This window comes from Myxine glutinosa, chromosome 9 (genome assembly GCF_964187855.1).
Source record: "Myxine glutinosa chromosome 9, kmMyxGlut1.1, whole genome shotgun sequence".
NCBI classification, from domain to species: Eukaryota; Metazoa; Chordata; class Myxini; order Myxiniformes; family Myxinidae; genus Myxine; species Myxine glutinosa.
Window position 1 is genome coordinate 84,626,882 of NC_136269.1, and position 24,257 is coordinate 84,651,138.

Below are 24,257 nucleotides of genomic sequence, written 5' to 3' on the forward strand. Positions count from 1 at the left end.
AGAACCATGTTCCACACCTTGAGTTCAAGAGATAACAAGATTTAATGATGAACCAATATCACAGCGCTGTGGAGGGTGTAAGAGTCATACCATTCACAATTGAACAGCATGGCCACATACACTCCTAGAAAATTGGCAACCCAGAGTTTCTTTATATACACAAAATTATACAAAAAATCTCCGCTGAAAAATGAGCACGGACAAAGGAAAACTGGCTCGACATCTCCCACCGAGACCCTATCTTCTTTGGCATGAGCAAAGGGAAAGATGCGGGAGAAAGAGCACAAGAGCACCGTGACATTCTCAAAACTTATCTTCCATGTTGGCCTTTGGTCAAGGACAGACAGACGCGTTTTCACGAGGGGTCTAACAGAGCAAGCAGTTTCACTATCTTTCTACATTCCTTGGCACAGTTGGAAAATATAGCATAGTTAAAAAGCAAGAGGGAACATAGTAAGCTTAATCCTTTTCACAAAGCAACCATTATTAAATGCAAACCAGAATTACATAAGGCACAATAAAAGGCATGATCTCGACATATATATATATATATATATATATATATATATATATATATATATATATATATATATATATATATATATATATATATATATATATATATATATTATATTATATTATATATATTATATACAGTGTATATATATATATATATCTACATATATAAAACACACTTTGTGTGTGTGTGTGTGTATAATGTTACCGATAGACTCCTAAACGGAGAGGCTCATGTGCTTGATATTTGGCATAGACATGGCCATTGAGCCTGGGAAGAACATGGCCGACCTAAAAAAAATTATTTCATAATATTTTTTTACCATATTTTTACCTCAGCGCATTTCAGCGAGGAATATTATGCACGGAATCTGACCGGTGGCAGAGCAGCGCGCTGATTCGCTCAGAGCGATCATGTGATGTTCCATTCCCGCCGCCAGACCATTGAACATAAAACACAGTTTGTGTGTGTGTAATGTTACCGATAGACTCCTAAACGGAGAGGCTCATGTACTTGATATTTGGCACAGACATGGCCATTGAGCCTGGGAAGGACATGGCCTACCTAAAAATATTTGACGAGATCCATATTTTTTATTCATATTTACCTCAGCGCATTTCAGCCCTGGTGTTGAACCCTGGTGTTGGGCTAGCGGCTAGGGTGCCGGCTTAGGATCCTAGGATCCTGGGTTCGAATCCCAGTCGATCGCTGAATTAACGCCAGGGGGGTTGACTCAGCCTGTCATCCTTCCGAGGTCGGCTAATTGAGTACCAGTTCACTGGTAATTCCCTGGTTGTCGTTAAAGGCGGCAAAAAGGGTTGGTGTCAGGAAGGGCATCCGGCCGTAAAACATTGCTTCAAAAAGGGGACCAAAAAAACAACAACAACCACGGTTCCCGAAAAAGGCCAACCCCCGCTTTGCGGGGAAAAATGGCCTCTAAAGGTGGTGTTTATATTTCAGCGAGGAATATTATACATGGAATCTGACCTTGTGGCAGAGCAGCGCGCTGATTCGCTCAGAGCGATCACGTGATGTTCCATCCCCGCCGCCAGACCATTGAACATAAAACACAGTTTGTGTGTGTGTAATGTTGTAATGTGTGTAATGTACGGTTCTCCCTTCCCCCGCCCGGCAACGCCGGTACTGGAGGGCGTCACAGGATCGGTGAGTCTCCAAAATCTGCTTCGTGCTGTTGCGGAAATGCAGGACGATGTCGCGATTGTTGTGCTGCTCTCCGACCATGACAACTGCAACGTCATTGTTGACTGGCCCTCCCCCTCCCCCCTCCGTCCTCCGTCCTCCGTCCTCCCCTCCCCCTCCCCCTCCCTTCCCCCTCCCCCAACCCTCCCCCTACCCTCCCCCTTCCCCCTCCCCCTCCCCCTCCCCCTCCCCCTCTCCCACCCTCCCCCCTCCCCCCTCCCCCCTCCCCCTCCCCCTCCCCCCTCTCTTCCCCTCCCCCCTCTCCTCCCCTCCCCCCCCGTTCCCCTCCCCTCCCCTTTCCCCTCCCCACCCCTCCCCCGCCTGGCAATGCCGGGTACTTCTGCTAGTATATATATTATATATATATATATATATATATGTATATATATATATATGTATTTATGCAACTGCACTATATATATATATATATATATATATATATATATATATATATATATATATATATATATATATATATATATATATATATATTATATATATATGTATGCATATATGTATTTGTGCAACTGCACTCTATATATATATATATATATATATATATATATATATATATATATATATATATATATATATATATATATATATATAATATATATATATATATATATACACACACAGTGCATTCAGAAAGTATTCAGACCCCTTCACTTTTTCCCCATTTTGTTGTGTTGCAGCCTTATGCTGGAATCGTTTAAATTCATTTTTTCCCTCATCAATCTGCACTCAATACCCCATAATGACAAAGAGAAAACAGGATTTTAGAAAGTTTTGCAAATTTATTAAAAAGAAAAAAACTGAAATATCATATTGACATAAGTATTCAGACCCTTTGCTATGACACTTGAAATTTAGCTCAGGTGCTTCTCATTTCTCTTGATCATCTTTGAGATGTTTCTACACCTTGATTGAAGTCCACCTGCGGTAAATTCAATGGATTCGACATGATTTGGAAAGGCACACACCTGTCTATATAAGGTCTCACAGCTGACGATGCATATCAGAGCAAAAACCAAGCCATTAGGTCGAAGGAACTGCCTGCAGAGCTCAGAGATAGGATTGTGTCGAGGCACAGATCTGGGGAAGCCTACAAAAAAATTTCTGCTGCATTGAAGGTTCCCAAGAGCACAGTGGCCTCCATAATTCTTAAATGGAAGAATTTTGGAACAACCAGGACTCTTCCTAGAGCTGGCCGCCCGGCCAAACTGAGCAATCGGGGGAGAAGGGCCTTGGTAATAGAGGTGACCAAGAACCCGATGGTCACTCTGGCTGAGCTCGAGAGATCCTGTGTGGAGATGGGAGAAACTTCCAGAAGGACAACCATCACTGCAACACTCCACCGATCTGGGCTTTATGGCAGAGTGGCCAGACGGAAGCCTCTCCTCAGTGAAAGACACATGAAAGCCTGCTTGGAGTTTGCAAAAAAGCACCTAAAGGACTCTCAGACTGTGAGAAACAAGATTCGGTGGGCTTTCATGTGTTTGATAGGAAATTGAATCATTTTGGAGTGAAACATAAATTGAAAAAAAAAAGGTTATGATTATATTTGTGCAACTGCACTAAACACACCTCTCACATCTTACTCCTCTGAACAGCCGAGAGACATCTTGTGCGGAGCTGCTGATGAGGTACTGTCTGTGTTGAAAAGTGACCGCCTGAGGGATGCTGACCGACGTAGAGATGTGCAGGCACTCCTTGGCACACTGGAGGACTCTCGTTACCACGTGCTGGTCAACTTGGGTCGGAAAATTACCGATTATGGGACTGACAAGGATTCCCAGCCTACAGGTTTGCAGATTTCGTAATGAATCTGAGATTACTTGTTTATTTTGCTTCCACCCCCCCCCTCCACTCCCCCCCCTTCCCCACCCCCTCCTCCCTTCCACACCCCCCCCCCCCTCCCCCTCGCCACCCATTTTTTCGCATTCGTTTTGAGAGTTTGAGGTTTCAAAAGCTCAATGCGTCTATTTCACTCATTCAGCACATGCTCCCTTTCCCTCCTTGCATAATGACTGATAAAGGTGTCCTCTTCAGGTATCTTAAGGTTGGTCAGATCAATTGCAGGTGTGAATTTCACGTTACAAATTTTGCATCTTTATCATCTCCTGCCCTGAATTGTGATGTTGTAGTAGTTTTGAAGAGGACTGAATGCCCTTCATTTAACCAAACCTCAGCTTGGTGAAAGGGAATACAAAACTATTATATGTGCTTCAATGGGGCTCAACTCCGAGGGCCTTTCACTTACTCACCGCAGGCAGATTGGTGGTCTTTCCATCTTCTACCGACTCCTCTCTGGCCTTGCTCCCCCAGCTCTCTCTGGGCTCTGTCCCCCAAATATTCCTACAGGTCGCACAAGATCTGCCTGCAACCCGCTTATGGTTAAACTGCCAAAATCAAGACTCTCTACTCACCTTCACTCCTTCATTCCTCTTTTCTCCCGCCTCTGGAACAAACTCCCCCACTCTCTTCAATCCCACTCCTCCCTCCAGGTCTTTAAAACAGCTGTTCACCACCATCTCTTATCTTCCCCCATCCAAAACCTTGATCTTTTCTACCCCTGCTAATTTCACCCCAAATCCACTTTTTTGAAATACCAACTTCTTTCCTGGAAGTCCTTGGTGTCCTTGTGTTTTATACTTCTCCCACCCCCCCCCCCCCACCCCTTTCCCACGCCTCCTCCCCCCAAGCCCTCTCCCTCCCACACATCTCCCGATGTCCCTGCTCTCAAATGTTGTGTTTGTTCCCTTTCTCTCCCCATATTGTCTACCGCTCCCCTTTTTATATATTTTGTTTGTCTGTTTGATTTGTTTGTGTGATAAATGTTAGCTCTTTCACGAGCCTCGATTCCGTAAACAAACAAAAAAAAGCAAAAAAAACCAAAAAACTTTGTGTTGAATGAAAGTTAACCCAGCAAATGAGAGTGAAACACTTGTCCAAAGCGATAACTCAAATGATCAATGGAATCTCCTGCGTTGAAGCTGAGTTTATGGGTCTATCACTTTCCCATCACAGACAGGTCAGTGGTCTCTGTCTTCTACCACCTCATTTCTGGTCGTGCACCCTCTGCTCTTTCCGTGCTTTGTCCCCTTCAGGTTTCTGCAGGTGCATGCCAGTCCAATTGCAACCTCTTTCTGGTGAAACTTCTAAAATCCAGAATCACTGCTCACGTTCACTCATTCGATCCTTTTTTTTTTCCCCCCGCCTGTGGAACCAACCACAACATTCTCTTCAATCTCATTCGTCCCTCCAGGCCCTCAAGACAGTTCACCATCTCAGATCATCCCCCATCCAAAAGCATGCTCTTTTCTACCCCCATTAACCTACTCACCCAATTCCCACCTCGTTCCAAATTTCCAGTGAGGGTTTTCCTCTGTGTCCATCTTGTCCACCCCATGAATCATCTCCTCCTCATTCCCCTTCCCTCCCCCCCCCCCCCCTCACCCTCTTTCTGTTGTTCCTTTTATTCTATTGCATCCTGATCTGTTCTGTGTTCTCACTCCTGTACGAGCCTCGACTTTGTATCCGCATTAATAAAAACGAACCACATTAATGATGTGATGTTGTGTTGTTCTGCCAACCTTTCCCATAGATGACAACATTGATGAGACATATGGAGTGAATGTGCAGTTTGAGTCGGACGAGGAGGTAACACAACACACCTTTTAAAACATACATACTCATTCTGGGTTTTTTGATTCATTGTGATTTTGTGCTGTGATCCACTGATAATTTGTCTTAGGAAGGTGATGAGGATGTCTATGGTGAGGTACGAGAGGATGTGTCTGATGATGAAGCTGAAGGAGTGGAAGCGACTGTAGACTGCACCCTCTCTGCAAATGTAAGGATTTACATTAAAGTGGTTTCATAGCTTTCTTGTTTACCAAACCGAGATCTCGATCCCCGCCTAACCCCCTTTATCTACGCCAAAAAATAAAAGAAAATATAATGCTGTTGTTGGAAGTAGATAATATATCGATAAGTGATGTTTATTGAACCTTACATACATGTGTTCATTTAATGCTTTGGCTTGCAGTTCACTTGCATGTTCTGCTTGTAAATATCTATAGCTGTGGAGGAACCTGGGTAGAGTTTGAAATGGCAACAGACTTACTTTGTGTAACTATTCTTGGTTGCTTCATGCAGCCTTATTTGTTTTGAAGGACCGAGTATCGACATACATACTGTTACGTGGTCCTCCCGGTGACTACCTGGTCTCGGTGACCCCCGGACCGTGAGAGGAACTCCGCCAGAAAGATCTATTATTTATACGCTTTCGTAACGCAATCCATATGAATTCCAGTCAATAAGAAACCCCCACACCAAGGATCCAGAGTAATCAATAATATATTCCCCCAAGGAATCAACAATCAACAACCATCAACAATCCACAATCAACAATCAATCACCAATGTGATTACGATGGCCATCTTATATATGTGTGTGTCCCCTTTCCCCACTCCCGACCCCTTGGGTACTCACGACCCCTTTTGTCTCTGTCCCTCACAATGTCTCTGGGCCCCTCCTGACCAAGATGATGGTCGGCTTCTCCGCACACGGGCGGTTGAACGGACCCTTCCTGACGTGCTTTCACCGGGCACGTCCCGTACCGGGAACAACGGCTGCAGCGCGCACCTCCTGGCCAAGCAAAGCGGGTAATGTAAAGCAGGCAAAGCCACACGTGGCTTGCCCAGCGCGCGCGGCCCAAGGTGCGACCCGTACGCGGCCTTGTAGACGGCGAGGCGAACTGTGCCAGCTGCTTGGTTCCGTGCACGAACCCACAGTGATTTGACGTGTCAAAGGGTAGTTACACGTCCCGGTAACTCCTCTCGCCAGACGGGCTTTGAAACGCCGATTCTCTTACGTTGCTCAATCGATAACGCTCGCGTCCGAGCTTTGCGAGGAAGAAGAAGAATCGTCGCGTCTCCAGGACCTCGTGTCTTTTCTTCTTCCGTTTCCGGTCTCCTTTTTCTCAGAAGGGCTCCTGACCCTTTAATCACAACAACCTTTAATCGACTACACATTGATAAGCAAAGCCCGGAATAGTAATTCACATACATTCACATAAATATGTAACACTCCCCCCCTTCAAGAAAGAAAGTTTGAACCCAGCGAAAACTTTCTTTGCCGGCCAACTTGGATAAACAAACCAGATAACTCACCCCCCCCCCCCCCAACTCATCAGTTCCCCCCGGGCACAGTCATCACTTAAAAATAAAGCAACAATATTTCACACGATCCCCTAGATTAATTCCCTCTGGACCAAGCGTCAACCACTTCTAGTTTCTCTTGAATGACGGTTAAGAGGTGGTGACCAAAGCCCCCAAATTTAAACCTCTCTATAGCACTTTTTCGGGAGGCCCAGCGGAATATTCCCTACATGGACGCCTTAAGGAATGTGGAGTTCACGGTTAGTCCGGGGAGGAAAGTTCACTACCTGGACGCCTTTAAGAACGTGGTGTTCACGGTTAGTCCGTGTAGGAGCCCCGGCTCGGCGGCTCCCCCGTATATAGTGCTTCAACTTCTCCAGACTCCTAACCGTTACGGTGGGACCCCTTGTCCCAGCCGTTACCTGACTGGCGGTCTCTTTCTCGGCCAGTGCTCTGACATTCATTCTTTCGGGAGGTGCCGTAACTCTGGGAGCCTCCATAGTAATATCGGCTGCTGCCAACCCCAAAACTACTGCCAAGTTGTCCTCTTCTGTAGACCTCTCGACGCCTACGAAAGGCCTTCCCTACTGTTATGGTCCGACCCTCCAAATCCTTACCATTCCAATTCTTCTCTGCCTCCCTGGCGTCTCTTGTGCTTGCAAACGTGACAAAGCCGAACCCTCTTGACCGTTGCGTTTCCCTGTCTTTTACCACCCGCACTTCCACCAGCGGCCCATATCTGTTGAAGACAGAGGTCAGAACTTCTTCCTCTGTGTTGAAGTTCAGTCCCCCTACAAATAACTTGGAACTTTTGTCGCCATCCCGAGCCGGTGGGGTGTTATTTTCCCTGCTGTGCTCTTTACCAACCCTCGGGTTACCATAAATTTGCCCCCCGGCCAAATCATTCCCGATAATCACAGATACTCCCTCTACAGGAAGCGTGGCTTGTAAACCGACGGTGACAGGTCCTGACACCAAATCGGATTCCAAATGGATGACATGAAGTGGGGCACTAACACAGCCACCGATCCCTTGTAACCGAACACTATCACCAGTTGCGGTACTCTTTGACAATGGCAAAATGCCTTCAAGCATTAAGGATTGATGGGCTCCTGTGTCCCTCAAAACCCTAACCGGTCTTGGGTTAGTCAAGTCTCCCTTGAGTGAGACCAACCCCTCATAAATAAATGGTTGGTAACTCTTCTGTGGGCGATTTCTTACGTTTGCCATCGCATTCGGAGTGGTACGAGTCGGACTCCGCTCTGGGTCTTCCCTTTTCATGAGGTAACAACTGGACATCAAGTGTCCAGGTTTCTTGCAAAAAGCGCAAGTAGGCCCGGAGGAAAAACTCGTGGTCTGCCTCGGGCCCCCCGAAAAAAAGTTTGTCTTGGGCCCGCAGCCCTCTGATTTCGAACAGGTGGGGTATCCGCGTTGTCCCCATAATCCTCTCGAGGCCGCCGCCATGTATTGTCGTTCTCCGCACCTGCTGTTCCCCACCTCCCCTGCGGAGATCTAGGCGAGGAGTTAGGTTCGTGGACCCCTATCCGGTGTGTTAAGGCATAATCATCTGCCAGGGTGGCTGCATCCCACAACTTCGGTACTTTCTTTTCCTGCAGGTACACTTTGATGTCCTCGTGGACACACTGTTGAAATTCCTCCACCAGGATCAAGTCACGCAATGTTTCGAAGTCTTTCCCGACTCCTTTTGACTCACACCACCGATCAAACATGTTTTCTTTCACTCTGGCAAACTCCACATGGGTCTCACTCTCCCTCTTCCTGGCATTCCTGAATTTTTGCCGGTAAGCTTCCGGAACCAACTCATAGGCTTTGAGGATGTGCTTCTTCAATACCTCATAATCTGCACATTGGTCCATTGGTAGCGCCGAATAAATCTCTTGAGCTTTTCCCACCAGCACACTTTGTACTAGTATGGTCCAGGCCTCCTCCGGCCAGTTTAACTGTCGAGCCACTTTCTCAAAGTGCGGAAAAAATTTAGCGACTTCCTTTTCACTGAAGGGTGGAACCAGCCTCACATGTCTGCCCACATCCCAGGTGTTCTGGCTAGGTGTCGACCCCGTCAGCAAGGGTGGTCCCTCTCCCCGTTCTCTCATTAACTCCAGCTCCTTGAATTTAATTTCTTGCTGAAGCTCCATGTCACGTTCCTTTAATTCCCTTTCCGCTTTTCTCTCCTCTGCTTCGAGGTCCCTTGCAGCTCTCCTCTCCTCTGCTTTTCTTCCTTCTAACCTTTCCTGGAGTTCTCATTCCACTCTCCTTTCCTCTGCTTGTTTCTCTTCTCTCCTCTCTTCTGCTTTCCTTTCTTCTTCTGCTCTTTCCTTTTCTGCTTTCCTTTCTTCTTCTGCTCTTTCCTTTTCTGCTTTCCTTTCTTCTTCTTTTAACCTTTCCTGGAGTTCTCGTTCCACTCTCCTTTCCTCTGCTTGTTTCTCTTCTCTCCTCTCTTCGGCTTTCCTTTCCTCTTCTGCTCTTTCCTTTTCTGCTTTCCTTTCTTCTTCTGCTCTTTCCTTTTCTGCTTTCCTTTCTTCTTCTTTGATCCGTTCCTGGCTCCGTAATTGCAACTCCAGTTTCCGGAGCTCAACGTCTTCTGGTTCTTCAGGTAGCCACTCCCAGGCTAACTCGTCCCATGTTCCTAATCCCACCATAGACTGTATCACCGTGGTCTGCAACTCTGCCTTCCTCAAATTAGTTCGGACCTCCAAGTTAAAATGTTTGGCCAATTTCAAGAGGTCCGACTTTAGTAACGCTCGGAACTGTGCCTCACTCGGGGTTACCGCAAAGTTCTGTGCCACAAACGCCATGGTGCCTATCGTTAACACCTGTTAACCTTCACCCAAGACTTTACCCCAATTTCCCCAAAAATTTACCAATTAATACTTAATTAATAAATTTTTATTAATAAAAATATTATTTTATTATTTTATACAATTTTAGATCCCGGACGTAGACCCAATTGCGAATCCGCAAATCGTAATTTGGACGAGCCCCCAATTCTGTTACGTGGTCCTCCCGGTGACTACCTGGTCTCGGTGACCCCCGGACCGTGAGAGGAACTCCGCCAGAAAGATCTATTATTTATACGCTTTCGTAACGCAATCCATATGAATTCCAGTCAATAAGAAACCCCCACACCAAGGATCCAGAGTAATCAATAATATATTCCCCCAAGGAATCGACAATCAACAACCATCAACAATCCACAATCAACAATCAATCACCAATGTGATTACGATGGCCATCTTATATATGTGTGTGTCCCCTTTCCCCACTCCCGACCCCTTGGGTACTCACGACCCCTTTTGTCTCTGTCCCTCACAATGTCTCTGGGCCCCTCCTGACCAAGATGATGGTCGGCTTCTCCGCACACGGGCGGTTGAACGGACCCTTCCTGACGTGCTTTCACCGGGCACGTCCCGTACCGGGAACAACGGCTGCAGCGCACACCTCCTGGCCAAGCAAAGCGGGTAATGTAAAGCAGGCAAAGCCACACGCGGCTTGCCCAGCGCGCGCGGCCCAAGGTGCGACCCGTACGCGGCCTTGTAGACGGCGAGGCGAACTGTGCCAGCTGCTTGGTTCCGTGCACGAACCCACAGTGACTTGACGTGTCAAAGGGTAGTTACACGTCCCGGTAACTCCTCTCGCCAGACGGGCTTTGAAACGCCGATTCTCTTACGTTGCTCAATCGATACCGCTCGCGTCCGAGCTTTGCGAGGAAGAAGAAGAATCGTCGCATCTCCAGGACCTCGTGTCTTTTCTTCTTCCGTTTCCGGTCTCCTTTTTCTCAGAAGGGCTCCTGACCCTTTAATCACAACAACCTTTAATCGACTACACATTGATAAGCAAAGCCTGGAATAGTAATTCACATACATTCACATAAATATGTAACAATACATACATACATACATACATACATACATACATACATACATGCATACGTGTACTGTAAAATGGAATCGGTGATTGGGTTCAAACCAGGGTCCGAATCTCTCGGTTGAACAGGTGGATACGAGTTCAAATGTTCCACCTGGACGGTCACCAATCTAGCAACAGGTCATCTTTGGGACTGTATGTCATCTGGAACAGTAACTCTGAGCTTTCTCTTGGGGTATTGTTAGCTAGGGTGATGGTTGACGGGGCATTGTGAGGGGATGGTGGAGGGAGGGGGTAGGGGGGTTGGGGTCGTGGGTATTGTTAGCTGGAGTGACGGTTGACGGGGGATTGTGAGGGGTGGTGTAGTGGGGTGAGGGGTGTGGGGGCGGTCATGGGTATTGTTAGCTAGGGTGACGATTGATAGGGGAATGTGAGGGGTGGTGGAGTGAGGTGTGGGGGTGATCATGGGTATTGTTAGCTAGGGTGATGGCTGACAGGGGATTGTGACAGGATGGGGGAGGGGGAAGGGGGTAAGGTGGTCATGGGTATTGCTAGCTAGGGTGAAGGGGGATTGTGGGGGGGGGGGGGGTGTGGGGTTGTCTTGGGGTATTGTTAGCTAGGGTGGCGGTTGACGGGGGATTGTGAAGTGATGGTGGAGTGGGGTAAGGGGTTTTGGGTGGTCATGGGTATTGTTAGCTTGGGTGATGGCTGATGGGGGATTGTGACGGGATGGGGGAGGGGTGTAAGGTAGTCATGGGTATTGTTAGCTAAGGTGATGGTTGAAGAGGTTTTGTGGGGATAAGTGGAGTCGGGTTATTATGGGTATTGTTAGGTCAGGTAATGCTTGATGGGGGATGGTGGAGGGGAGGGGAAAGAGGGGGGGGGGGGGAGGTTTGGGTTGGTTGTCGGTATTGTTAGCTAGGCTGACGTTTGATGTTTTTTGTTTTTTTCTGGAAAATTTAGATTACTCAAAAACCAAGGACACCTGAGTTGAAAAGAAATCAGCAAGAGCAATATTACCAAAGGAAATAAACAAGAACTCCAAGTCAAAGTAGTTTTGTCAACAGAAAATATCCAATGGCAGAAAAATGTGTTGCACGCTTGGAACAGGATCGCCAATAGGGCGGGTACTCTGCTAGTAATGTTAATGATTATGTCATAGGTGCCTTCATTATGACGTCATAAATCGACAAGTAAAACGCTTGATCCGATCAATATGAAATTTCTTGAGCGTGATCTTGGGGTATATTGGTGGAGAAAAAAAATTTGACGTCATTGGTCATGTGGTTCGGCAGCCATATTTTCATATCTATTCATCCGGTGTATGTATATCCCTCACAAACGTCCACTGATCAGCGAAGGATCTGGTCACATGACGGGGGCAGCAGATCCCCTCTCAGCAGATCAAACAAAGCCCGGCTACATCATTGTTGGACTATCGGTCTTGTTTTTTAAATGGAGTTATAAAAAAAAATTCAGCTGGTTCTACTCTTGCGTTTCCAGTCGGTTCAACTCGATGCAACCTTCATTTTGTTTCCAGACTGAGACACCTTTCTGTCGTTTGTGAAAAGCATTTGCAAACACTGGTTGTTCCTTTGGAGAATGAAGGAGCTAAAATTGAAAAGGTTTTCTCCTCCTTGTTCCCTTTGAGAAAGCAAACTATACTGATGATGATTATGATGATGATTATATATAAAGAAATATTATATATATATATATATATATAACGTGAGCATATATATATATATATATATATATATATAGACAGTCACGTGAAAAAGTAAGTACACCCTATGTAAAGTTTTGACTTTTTCAACATACAGCTATTTGATCTTCATTTCAACAATATTGATAGATAAAGGTGATATAATATAACAAATATCATGAAACATTTACATTTTGTAGTCCATTGTATAATTTAAATAAACATAAATGCAAATTTTGCATGTGGAAAAAGTAAGTACACCCTTGGCTCTAATAGGTGGTATTGCCCCCTTTGGCAGAAACAACCTCAAGTAGGCGTTTCTTATAACTGTCTACCAGTCTCTGACATCGACTGGGAGAAATTTTTGTCCACTCCTCCATGCAGAATTCTTTCAGCTGTGCGATGTTTGAGGGGTTTCTTGCATGCACAGCTCGTTTCAAATCCCCCCACAACATCTCGATGGGATTTAGATCCGGGCTTTGACTTGGCCATTCCAGAACCCTCCATTTCTTTCTTTTCAGCCATTCCTTGGTGGATTTACTGGTATGTTTAGGGTCATTGTCATGTTGCAAGGTCAGCTTCGGTTGAGCTTCAACTTCCCGACAGATGGCCTCACATTATCCTCAAGCACCCTCTGGTACAATGAAGAATTCATAGTGGATTCTATGATGGTGAGCTGCCCAGGCCCTGATGCAGCAAAGCTGCCCCAAACCATAATATTTCCACCACCATGCTTTACAGTTGGTATCAGGTTCTTGTGGTCAAATGCTGTCTTTGGTTTTTGCCAAACATGTCTTTTTGTGCTGTGGCCAATTAGCTCTACCTTTGACTCATCTGTCCAGAGCACATTGTTCCAGAAGTGCTGGTCTTTGCCTATACTTTATTGGCAAACTTTCATTGGCAAACTTTAGACTTGCCCTGATGTTCTTTCTGGACAGCAAAGGTTTCCTCCTGGCACACCTCCCATGTAGATCAAATTTGTGCAGCCTCTTTCTAATGGTAGACTCGTGCACTTTGACATCAACAGTGGCAAGAGCTACCTGTAGGTCCCGTGATGACATTCTGGGGTTCTTAGAGACTTCTTTCAGCATCTTGCGGTCTGCTCTCGGGCTGAACTTGCTGGGGCGGCCTGGCCTGAACAAGTTGGCAGTTGTATGGAATCTCCTCCACTTGTAGATGATCTTCCGGACAGTCGAATGATTGATTTCAAATTGTTTGGAGATCTTTTTAAAACCCTTCCCAGATTCGTAGACATCTATAACCTTCTTTCTGAAGGCCTCAGAGAGCTCTTTTGATCTAGGCATGGTGACGCCGCACTCTTCAACAACAAAGAGCAAACCAAACTAAATATCTGAGGTTTAAATAAGACAGGTTCCTCCAAGATCCTCTCTAACGATGTTCTAATCATTTGCACATGAGCTGGTGCACCTGATTCTAATTTTAGGTATTTGAAGTAGTGATAAATGTAGGGGTGTACTTACTTTTTCCACATGTGAAATTTGCATTTATGTTTATTTAAATTATACAATGGACTGCAAAATGTAAATGTTTCATGATATTTGTTATATTATATCACCTTTATCTATCAATATTGTTGAAATGAAGATCAAATAGCTGTATGTTGAAATATGTTGAAAAAGTCAAAACTTTACATGGGGTGTACTTACTTTTTCATGTGACTGTGTGTATATATATATATATATATATATATGTATATATATTGTTACTGATCGCGGATTAAGATGTTATTTACCAAGCGGTGGTATTGCCGCGACCGTTACAGGATCCCTGACTCACCCGATTCACCCAGGACTTTGGCCGGATCGCACCGCAGCTGCTCAATGAGGGGAAAAGACTAAAACGACGAATGCAAAGAGGAAAAGGAATAAAACGAATAGATGGACAGAAGAGTAATTGGATTTATTATTTACACAAGCAAAAAGGAGCAATCAAGGTTTATTTACAAAACATAAGACGCAGGTGACACAGTGCAAATTTTAGCTTACCTACAGACTTAATTAAATACCCAGGGACAGAACAAACAAAACAAACTCACGTACACAAGAAGGGTGGAAAGGCAGGAGGTGGATGGCTGGAGGGAGAGGAAAGGTCCAAGGGGGTCCTGCAGCTCAACCGGCGCGTTTAGCAGCCGCCGTTCCTTTACGGTCCTGCTCCAAACCGCCGTCCAGGCCTCAAGTGGCTGTGGGTGTTCTTGCTGCCGCGGCCTCCGCTGCGTTCCCAGGACTTGTCTGACTCGTTGGTCCAAACCCTCAACTCTTTCTTGGTCCCTCACTCTTTACCACCGACTCCTCACCGCAACCAACGCAACCACTTGACCACCACCTCTACTGACTGACTCTTCACCACTCTCCACTTGACGACCGATTCTCAACCAACTCGGACCAACTCACGACTCACTTCCGTCCGCGCCTTTTATAGCGCCTCCAGCGATTAAGCCGCCGGCGTTTTGGACACGCCCATCGGGGTGCTCACCTCGGCCCTGGTTGGTCGCGCGACCCTCGGGCTCCGCCCTGGATGACGACGGGCGGGCACGCCCCTCTTCCCCTCTATGACGAGGTGGAGACACGCCTTTCTTCCCCGACTCGAGCCTCGTGGTCAATGGCGGTTATTGGAGGGGAGGTAATTGGGAATCGAGGGCTCAGCAATGACGAAAGGGGATGTGATAGGAAATGGAGGTTTTGGGGATGGGAATGAAAGGGGATCTATTCTCTTTCACTGGTGCAATGGAGTACTTCAATTAATGGGAGACACAGCCTTACCCTAGAACACAGAATAAGAGATAACTATCAACAGGGGTATTCTATTACTTGGCTGACGTGTATGCTTGTGGACTAATTATGGGATGCCCTTTCACCTTTACACAGCTCCGGAGGTAGGGGGGCGCAGAATAAACAATAATAATAATAATACAGCACACACTCAAAAAAATACAGTCCTCATCTCCGCAACAATATATATGTGTATATATATATATGTATATATGTATGTATATATATATATATATATATATATATTGTAACGATTTTGAGAAGTGTAACGGGTTTTGAGAAGTGTAACGGGTTTTGAGGAGTGTAACAATTTTGGAGGAAGGGTAACGGATGTGAAGAGTATGGTTTTGGTATGGTAACATCCTGGTAATGTAAATAATGGTCGCAGCCGTCCTCCTAATTAATTTCATAGAACATACACGCAGGTCACGATATATCTTTTAAATAGTGTACTTCCTTATTCCATGTAGGCTAAGTATGTGTTTTCCACTAGATTGACTTTGCATTGTATCAAACAAAATAAGCGTAGGCCCTTCCAATTTCCCCAAAACCTCCCTTCCATTTGCCTTCCGCATTTTGGTCGGTTTTTCTCTTCAACCACCATTGGCCACGAGGTAAGGTTGGAGAAGAAAGGCGTGTCTCCACCTCGTCAGAAGAGGGCAGGAGTGAACCGGCCCTAACAGCCAATCAACACCGCGGTGAGTGACCCGGTAGGCGTGCCCTCGGAGCCGGCGGCTTAATTCCGCCGGAGGTGATAAAAGCGAATGTAAGGAACTGCTTGACGGAGAGGCCTTGAGAGATACGCTGGGGGATGACCTGGAAGAGGAGCGCAATCCACCGCAAGCCCTACCTACCTGCCTGCAATATCCCCTGTCGTTGGAGAGACGCGCTGAACGGAGGGAGACGGCTCCACCCCAGGAAGAGGAGCAGGTGTGCCGAGCCAGCGCGTGACGGCCGCGGATACGCGACGGAGGTTTTCCCGCCAAAACCGCGAGGGGTTGAAAGCTGCTGCCTCCGACCTTGCCTTCCTCTCAAGCAATCAACCTCGAGCCATTACCTGCCTGCAATATCCACCGTGTGAGTGTGAACGTCCTGTCCTACTCGTTTGTCTTGGGGATTAAGTAAATGAAATAGAATAAGTTAACAATGCACTGTGTGACTGCTCTTTTCCATCTATTGCTGTAAATAATATTGGTCGCTCTAAAATATTGCTTGTGTGTGTATAATAAATCTGTTCTTCCTCCAAACTCTGTCTTTCTTCTCTCTTCTTCTCTTTCGGTCGCTTTAGAGGTTTCCCAATTGAATATCTGTAGCGCGATTAGTCAACGTTCGGGTGGAATCGGGTTCTAATAGGGGAGTAACTGTTCGGACGCGGTTAAATACACCACCGCTCGGTAAAATAACATCCAAAAACCGTGTCCGTAACAATATGTATATATATATATATGTATATATGTATATATATATGTATATATGTATATATATATGTATATATGTATATATGTATATATATATGTATATATGTATATATGTATATATATATATATGTATATATGTATATATATATATATGTATATATGTATATATATATGTATATATATATGTATATATGTATATATATATGTATATATATATGTATATATGTATATATATATGTATATATATATGTATATATGTGTATATATATATGTATATATGTATATTGTTACAGACGTGGCTTGGATGTTATTTACCGAGCGGTTTATTGGTATGACCACGTCTGCACAAGTTACCCGATTGTGCCCGAACGTTGACTAGTCGCGCTATGCTGGCTCAATAAGAAAAAGAAGACACCCGGCTGGATTACAATAACACAATACGACACCAGGGGTTCAGTTCTCAAGACCTCCGGAGGAGGTTATATTAAGGCGGAAGGTTAGATTACAACTACAAGAGGGACAGCATAGAAAGACAAGCACTTAGACACACTCTTATATTAACCCCGGACAGACGACAGGTAAACGGGACAAGGCTGACTCACACGGGGATTGATGGCTAGGAAAGGCAGAATCGATGGCTCAAGGTGCACTCTTGGCTCAAGGACAGGGTACTGTACGGTCCAGTAGATGCAGGAGGTTTCACAGCGCTCGAGGTGGCGTCTTGTCGTCTCAAGCTGGGGGCGCATCTGACTCAGCGCTCGCAGGTGGCTTTCCTTCTCCAAGCTGGGTGCGCATCTGACTCAGCGCTCGCAGGTGGCTTTCCTTCTCCAAGCTGGGTGCGCATCTCTCTCACATCCGGCGCGGGGCCGTGTATATCCGGCGGGGAGTGACACGCCCTCGGCTCGTTAGCTCCGCCTCGTGGAATCGGCACGTTGCTTCTCATTGGGTGCGTGCGGGGGGTTTACCAGGCTCCGCCCTTGACGAGGAGCTGACAAGGAGCCCCTTCGTGGTAACCCCGTGGAGCGCATGGTCTGGAGCTAATCGAGCCGGTGTGAGGACGCATCCTCCCCCGCTCCGCCGCCATCTCCTCTGTTGTTGTTGTAATTGTTGGGGAAGAAGATGGAAGGAGGTATGGGAAAGGTCCTAAACTCACTACTGATGCCATATAATCACATTCTGGTGCAACGAAGAGTCATAATTAATGGAGACGAGGCCTTAACTGACATAGAATAAGAATAACTAGGAAGATGTCCGAAAGTTGTCTACGTGTGGTGCGGTGGACCTGGGCACGACATTTAATGGGGGAATAAGGGGAAGGTCGGCTCTACTGATTGTTATTTACATGCAATGGGACTAGGGAATGGGGGATTGGGGAAAGTTGGGGAGTATTGGAGAAAATAGGGGAATATTTACAAGCGGATATGGAGGCCAAATTCCATATTCGCAACATTGCACCCTTCTCTACCCTCGGGGCGTCCCGACCCGATAAATTTTTACCTACTTTAGTGTGGCACGCAATGTAGTTCCCTCTACTATTAACTCTACCCTGAGTGCGACAGTTTTACAGATATTCACAAATGAGTAAATATGTCCCCCTGCGACGTTGCACCCTTCTCCTCACAGAAACACACCCACAGGATAACCGAATCCGGAAAGAATCCTCAAACTAAACATACAGCCGGTAGGGAGCATTATTTACAAGACTACGCTGCTATTTACACTACGATCCAGGACCTGTTTTTGGAGGAACACATGCAGATGTTATGCATAGAGAGAGAGCGCGCTTGCCAACATCGATACACCAACCCACGAGTGCTCTGTGGCCGACGGCCTTTAATAACGTGCAGAGCACCCCGTCCCAGCATCAAAAGCACCACCCCACCACCAATCGGTGCAGTCACCATTGTTCAATGATTAAAAATAAATGCGACAACCCCTAACCCTGCAGGTGTCTCTTGCTCTTCGTGTGGCCTTCAGTGGTGTTAATTAACAGTGGTTCACCTTTATGGCATAGGTGCCACGTTGACCCATAGGTCCATCCCCGGGTGGTGCTTGGCCGCAAACGAACTGCGGTCCATTGTGGGTGGCCACAAACATTGCGGTCCATATGGTGTATCGATCCCGGCAGCAAACAGCGAAAGTGCAGGCCCACAACTGCGCAGCCAGCACCTCTCTCTCCTCTCTCTCTACCCCAAAGCCAGATCCTCGGAGGTGGGAGACAAAAGAAGAAACAAGTGAGTAAGGTGGTAAGGGCGCAAAAGTGCACGCAATGTAAGGTGATGCACACTGGGGGCACATGGGAACCAGGTGAGACAGGTACGTTCCTATCGTACGCCCCCCCCCCCCCACCAGGTAACCTACATGGCCCCTCCCTTACCCCTTACTGTATCCACACAACACAACACTACCCATAAACATCTACTTTACAAATCGACAAACATCCCTACTGTCTTCCCCGTTCCTCCCATAAACCAAATTCGTCTTCTCTCCCTCCTAACCAATCAAATTTGCCATTTTCAACTCTCATCAAAATTTGCCATTTTCAACTCAACATCATAATTTGCCATTACCAATTCATCATCAGTCCCTCCTAGGGAGGGAGAGATGGAATCACCCCAATGTCTCCTCCACGTCGTGATGCGTCTCACAAATCCACACAGCGATTCATCTCCTGCACAAAACAAAGAAAACACAGGTGTGGAGTCATCATCATCACCACAGGTAAGTGGCTGCGTATGGTGCGACAGGTTCATCAATCCTAACTATCTCCTAAATGACTTTAACAACTTTACACTACCCGGGGTCTTTCTCCGGCCAAACCATTGGCCCTCTTACACTATGGGTTCTAAAAACCAATTCCCATTGGCCAAACTGTGGTGCTCTTCAATTTGGGGTCTCACTCCCCCGATTCATCTCCCGGTGCCCTCGTACAATTTCTGGGCTGCGACGTGTACCTCTCCCAGTGGGTCTACCCACCTGCACACCTCCACCACTGCAGTTGCCTCCGAGCTTACCTGCTCCTTACCCTAACCTAACTACCAGGGGAAGGCCCTCTGGCTCTCTCCCCACTCCGTGCCCTCTCTGGCACTGGGCTGCCCGATCCACACCCGGGATCCTCAGGCACCCACTCACAACTACCGGCTCCCAGAGCCCACCTGCGGCCTCACCTGGCCGACATCCTCACAGTGGTGGAGTGCCCAACCAACTACACACACTAACAGGCTACACGCCCAGCCATTTCCACAACACTAATGCACCCATCCACAACACCATTCTGCAACCGCACCACAAATGCCAATATCCAACCACAATTTACCTATACCCTCTACCTAACACTTACACTACCCGCCCCGGGTATCCGTGATGGGGGGTCCACTCTTCCCCCATTCACACCTTCGCACCATGCACACCACTCCGTACCACTCACTCCAACTCTCTCCACACACCTGTACCTGCACACCTGTGCTCTCACACCTGGTGCCACCTGCACCCTTCTCTCCCCAAGCGCATTCGCGCTGGTCCACACACTCACTACTCATACACTGCTCCACACACCTGTCCAATTGCACACCTGTGCAATCACACCTGTTCCATCCTCACACACACGGCATCATCTCAGCTAACTACTCCCTTCTGAAACTTGCGCTTCCCAGTCGTCCCTTTAAACTATTGCGCTCCCACGTCATTATCATCCACACTAATCTACCTGCGTCCCCACTACAGGTATCAGTCACTAACTAAACTTAACGTTACCTAATGTCAATCTCTTCTAGATCCCTACAATATAACCTAACCCACCCGGGCTAGTTTTCACTGCCATACACCCCATAAACTATAGCTCCTTTGCCCCCACACCTGTGAGGGATGGTGGATTTGCCATCCCACCACATCGGGGGTCTCTCACTACCAATTTTGCACATCAAATTTCAACAAATTAAAAATTTGCCAATCACTACCCATCATCTGCCAATCACTACTGCCAATCCCTTGCCAATCATCAAATTTTGTTTTTCTCTAATTTTGGGTTCCAAAACACTAACCTCATCACCCAGTCGACTCACTACTGCCTCTCGGTGCGCCAATTCCTGTCCAAAGCCCGGCTTCGTAAAGCCAAGCAATGGATGCTGGTTGTTTTGTGCCGGCGGCTGGATGCGTCCGGCATTCGGGGCAGGGACGGGGGCTTACCCGGGCCGAGATCCCACGCATCACCTCGGCGTGGAGCCATCCAATGTCCCGATCTCGACCTGCCGGCACGTCTCAACAAAACGTGGTCGCCATAACGACCCTTCCTATCGGGCTGCCAGCTCCGCCTAGTGGAGCCTGGACGCGGCCGTTCAAAGCGAGGCCCAGCACGCACCGAGGGCCTGCTTCGGCTAAAAGTCGCTCTAACCTCTAACCCGTGTAACGTCGATGCTTCACCTGGACGCTTACACCCCGCAGCCTGTTCCTTGCTCACACATCCAGCTGTGCCCATGCTCCTCGTACCCTTCCTTACACACCCAGGTACACCCATTCCACTCACAGCCTTGGTCACACACCTGACCACCGAACACTTTGGCACACATTCGTTGGTCGCACACCTCACCAATACACCGCTTCGCGCCCCTCCTCGGTCACCTCCTCTGTGACAATCACAGGTGTGCCCTCATTCGCACACCCAACCACGTGCCTCACCACCAACTCCAGCGTGCATTCCCACTCACGCTCTACCATTCCAGGTGTGCATCCTTCCATCCCAGGTGTACATCCTCGCTCACCTGTCACAACTAACTCACTCTCCTTGTCACTCTCAATACTCTCACCACCACTCTTGACAACGCACTCACCCTTACTCTTGACAGCGCACTCTTTCCTCATGCACCTGTCCGTCACACACCTTTCTCGCGCACACTCTCCCATTACACCCTCTGTAACACTCACCACAGGTGGACACTCTTCCTTACTTCTGACAGCGCACTCTTTCCTCATGCACCTGTCCGTCACACACCTTTCTCGCGCACACTCTCCCATTACACCCTCTGTAACACTCACCACAGGTGGACACTCTTCCTTACTTCTGACAGCGCACTCTTTCCTCATGCACCTGTCCGTCACACACCTTTCTCGCGCACACTCTCCCATTACACCCTCTGTAACACTCACCACAGGTGGACACTCTTCCTTACTTCTGACAGCGCACTCTTTCCTCATGCACCTGTCCGTCACACACCTTTCTCGCGCACACTCTCCCATTACACCCTCTGTAACACTCACCACAGGTGGACACTCTTCCTTACTTCTGACAGCGCACTCTTTCCCCATGCACCTGTCCGTCACACACCTTTCTCGCGCACACTCTTGCGCACACTCTCCCGTCACACCCTCTGTAACACTCACCACCCCGCGCTTCCATGTGCCCCCTCGCACACGCGCTACGACCGACTCACTCTCGCCAGCACCCTCACTCCTTGGCACACACTTTTTCCTCACACACCCCAGAGTCGGACTTTCTCGCACACCTCCTCTTTCGCACACCAGACCTGTCACACACCTCACCAACGGCCTTTCACGAACACCCGGATCCAAACCAATCCCCAAGCTTCTTAAATCCCCTGGCGCATCATACGCACGACCATATTGGTCACCACTTACACCGGGTCCTCTTCCTCTTCGCTTCTCCTCCATCACCTGCGAATCCCTCATCCGGTTAACGAGCACATCACGATCCAAACACAGACTTTGGACCAATTCTTTTATCTCCTCTTTTATCTCTTTGTTATCCCCTCTCCGTCGCTTCTTAATTTCGCTCACCCCTTCTTCCACTTCTTCTAATTTGTGCCTCACCTCTTTTATTCCCCGGTACGTCTCCTCAAGCTCGTCCTCCAAGGCTACCTTGACCGTTTCCATGTGCGTCCTCACCTGCCGGTCCTTCGTCTCCATTACCTCTATCACCTCGTCCAACCTCGTTGTCAGTCCCTCACGTACTATCTGACATTCCCTCTTTGTCGCTATTAAGTCGTTTTTTATGTCGTTTTGTGTCGCTTTTAAACCTCCTAATACTGCAGTGTTCCTTTGAACCTGCTCCACTAACTCCGTTTGTCCCACCGTCAGCTGCTCCACCTCCTGCGTCAGGTCCTCTATGCCCCCTTGTAACTTTACAGTCCCCTTTCTCACCTCCTTCTCCATGTGCTCCTTACAGTGCCTCACCTCCTCGCGCACTCCTCCGACCTCCTCACTCACTCCTCTTCTGATCTCCTCTCCCATCACTTGCATCTCCTGCCCAGATGCCACCCTCATCTGCTCCATTTCCTCCCTGTGAGCATCCAGTTTGGTTTCTACCCCCATTCTGACCCCCTCTATCTGCTGCTCCATTTGTTTAACTTCCCTTTCCGCTTGGTCCCTCATGTCCCTCAATTTGCCTTCCATACTGTTTTCTAACCCCTCTAACCCATTTTTCACTCCCTCTATCTGATTCTCCTGGGCAGCCATTCTATTTTCTACCCCCTCTAACCCCTTTTGCATCCCTTCCATTTGATTCTCTTGAGCGGCCATTCTGTTTTCTACCCCCGTTAACCCATTTTTCACTTCTTTTATCCCGTTGTCTAACCCCTCAAAATTATTGTCTAACTTCTCACTGGTACCCCTCGCTTCGTCCCTCATTACCCCCATCTGGTTTCCCATTACCCCCAATCGCTCACTCCGAGCCCTCGCTTCGTCCCTCATTACCCCCAGTTGGCCCTTCAATCGCTCACTCCGAGCCCTCATTCGGTTCGTTATTTCTTCAATTTGGTTTCCCAATCGCTCACCCAATCGCTCAATTTGGCTCCCCATACTCATCTGTACAGCTGCCTGTAGCTGCGCAATGAGGGCCTGTATGTCAATCGGCTGCATGTTAAAGCCCGTTGATACAGCGGGCTCGGCTACCGCGCGCTCTTGCGAGGCGCCATTTTGCGTGCCTGCTACCCTCGCTGTTTCGCTCTCCTCATGTCCCTCAATTTGGTCCTGGACCGACCCTGCTTCACTCTCCCCCACCGGACCCCAGCCGTCTTGATCCGCCATAGCGCGACTTGCAAAATTCGAGTTTCGTAAAACAAATCCAATTTTTTTTTTTTCGTTATAATTTCGTCGAGCGCAGTACGCGCTCCGAATCGATTTTCCCTCCCAAAATTTGGGCCTAACTAATTTAGTCCCGGGTCCGAATCTCACTCCTCGACACCAATTGTTACCGACGTGGCTTGGATGTTATTTACCGAGCGGTTTATTGGTATGACCACGTCTGCACAAGTTACCCGATTGTGCCCGAACGTTGACTAGTCGCGCTATGCTGGCTCAATAAGAAAAAGAAGACACCCGGCTGGATTACAATAACACAATACGACACCAGGGGTTCAGTTCTCAAGACCTCCGGAGGAGGTTATATTAAGGCGGAAGGTTAGATTACAACTACAAGAGGGACAGCATAGAAAGACAAGCACTTAGACACACTCTTATATTAACCCCGGACAGACGACAGGTAAACGGGACAAGGCTGACTCACACGGGGATTGATGGCTAGGAAAGGCAGAATCGATGGCTCAAGGTGCACTCTTGGCTCAAGGA

At 47.5% G+C, this 24,257-nt stretch overlaps 1 protein-coding gene across 1 annotated transcript in view; it reads left to right on the forward strand.

The window, feature by feature from the left end:
• SNRNP200 (small nuclear ribonucleoprotein U5 subunit 200) overlaps positions 1 to 24,257 on the forward strand; it is a 71,949-nt gene that overhangs the window by 3,728 nt on the left and 43,964 nt on the right. The window contains exons 4-6 of the mRNA XM_068128914.2: positions 3,331 to 3,523; positions 5,325 to 5,380; positions 5,475 to 5,573. Coding sequence (XP_067985015.2) covers positions 3,331 to 3,523; positions 5,325 to 5,380; positions 5,475 to 5,573 — 348 coding nt within the window. The remainder of the gene's footprint in view (positions 1 to 3,330; positions 3,524 to 5,324; positions 5,381 to 5,474; positions 5,574 to 24,257) is intronic.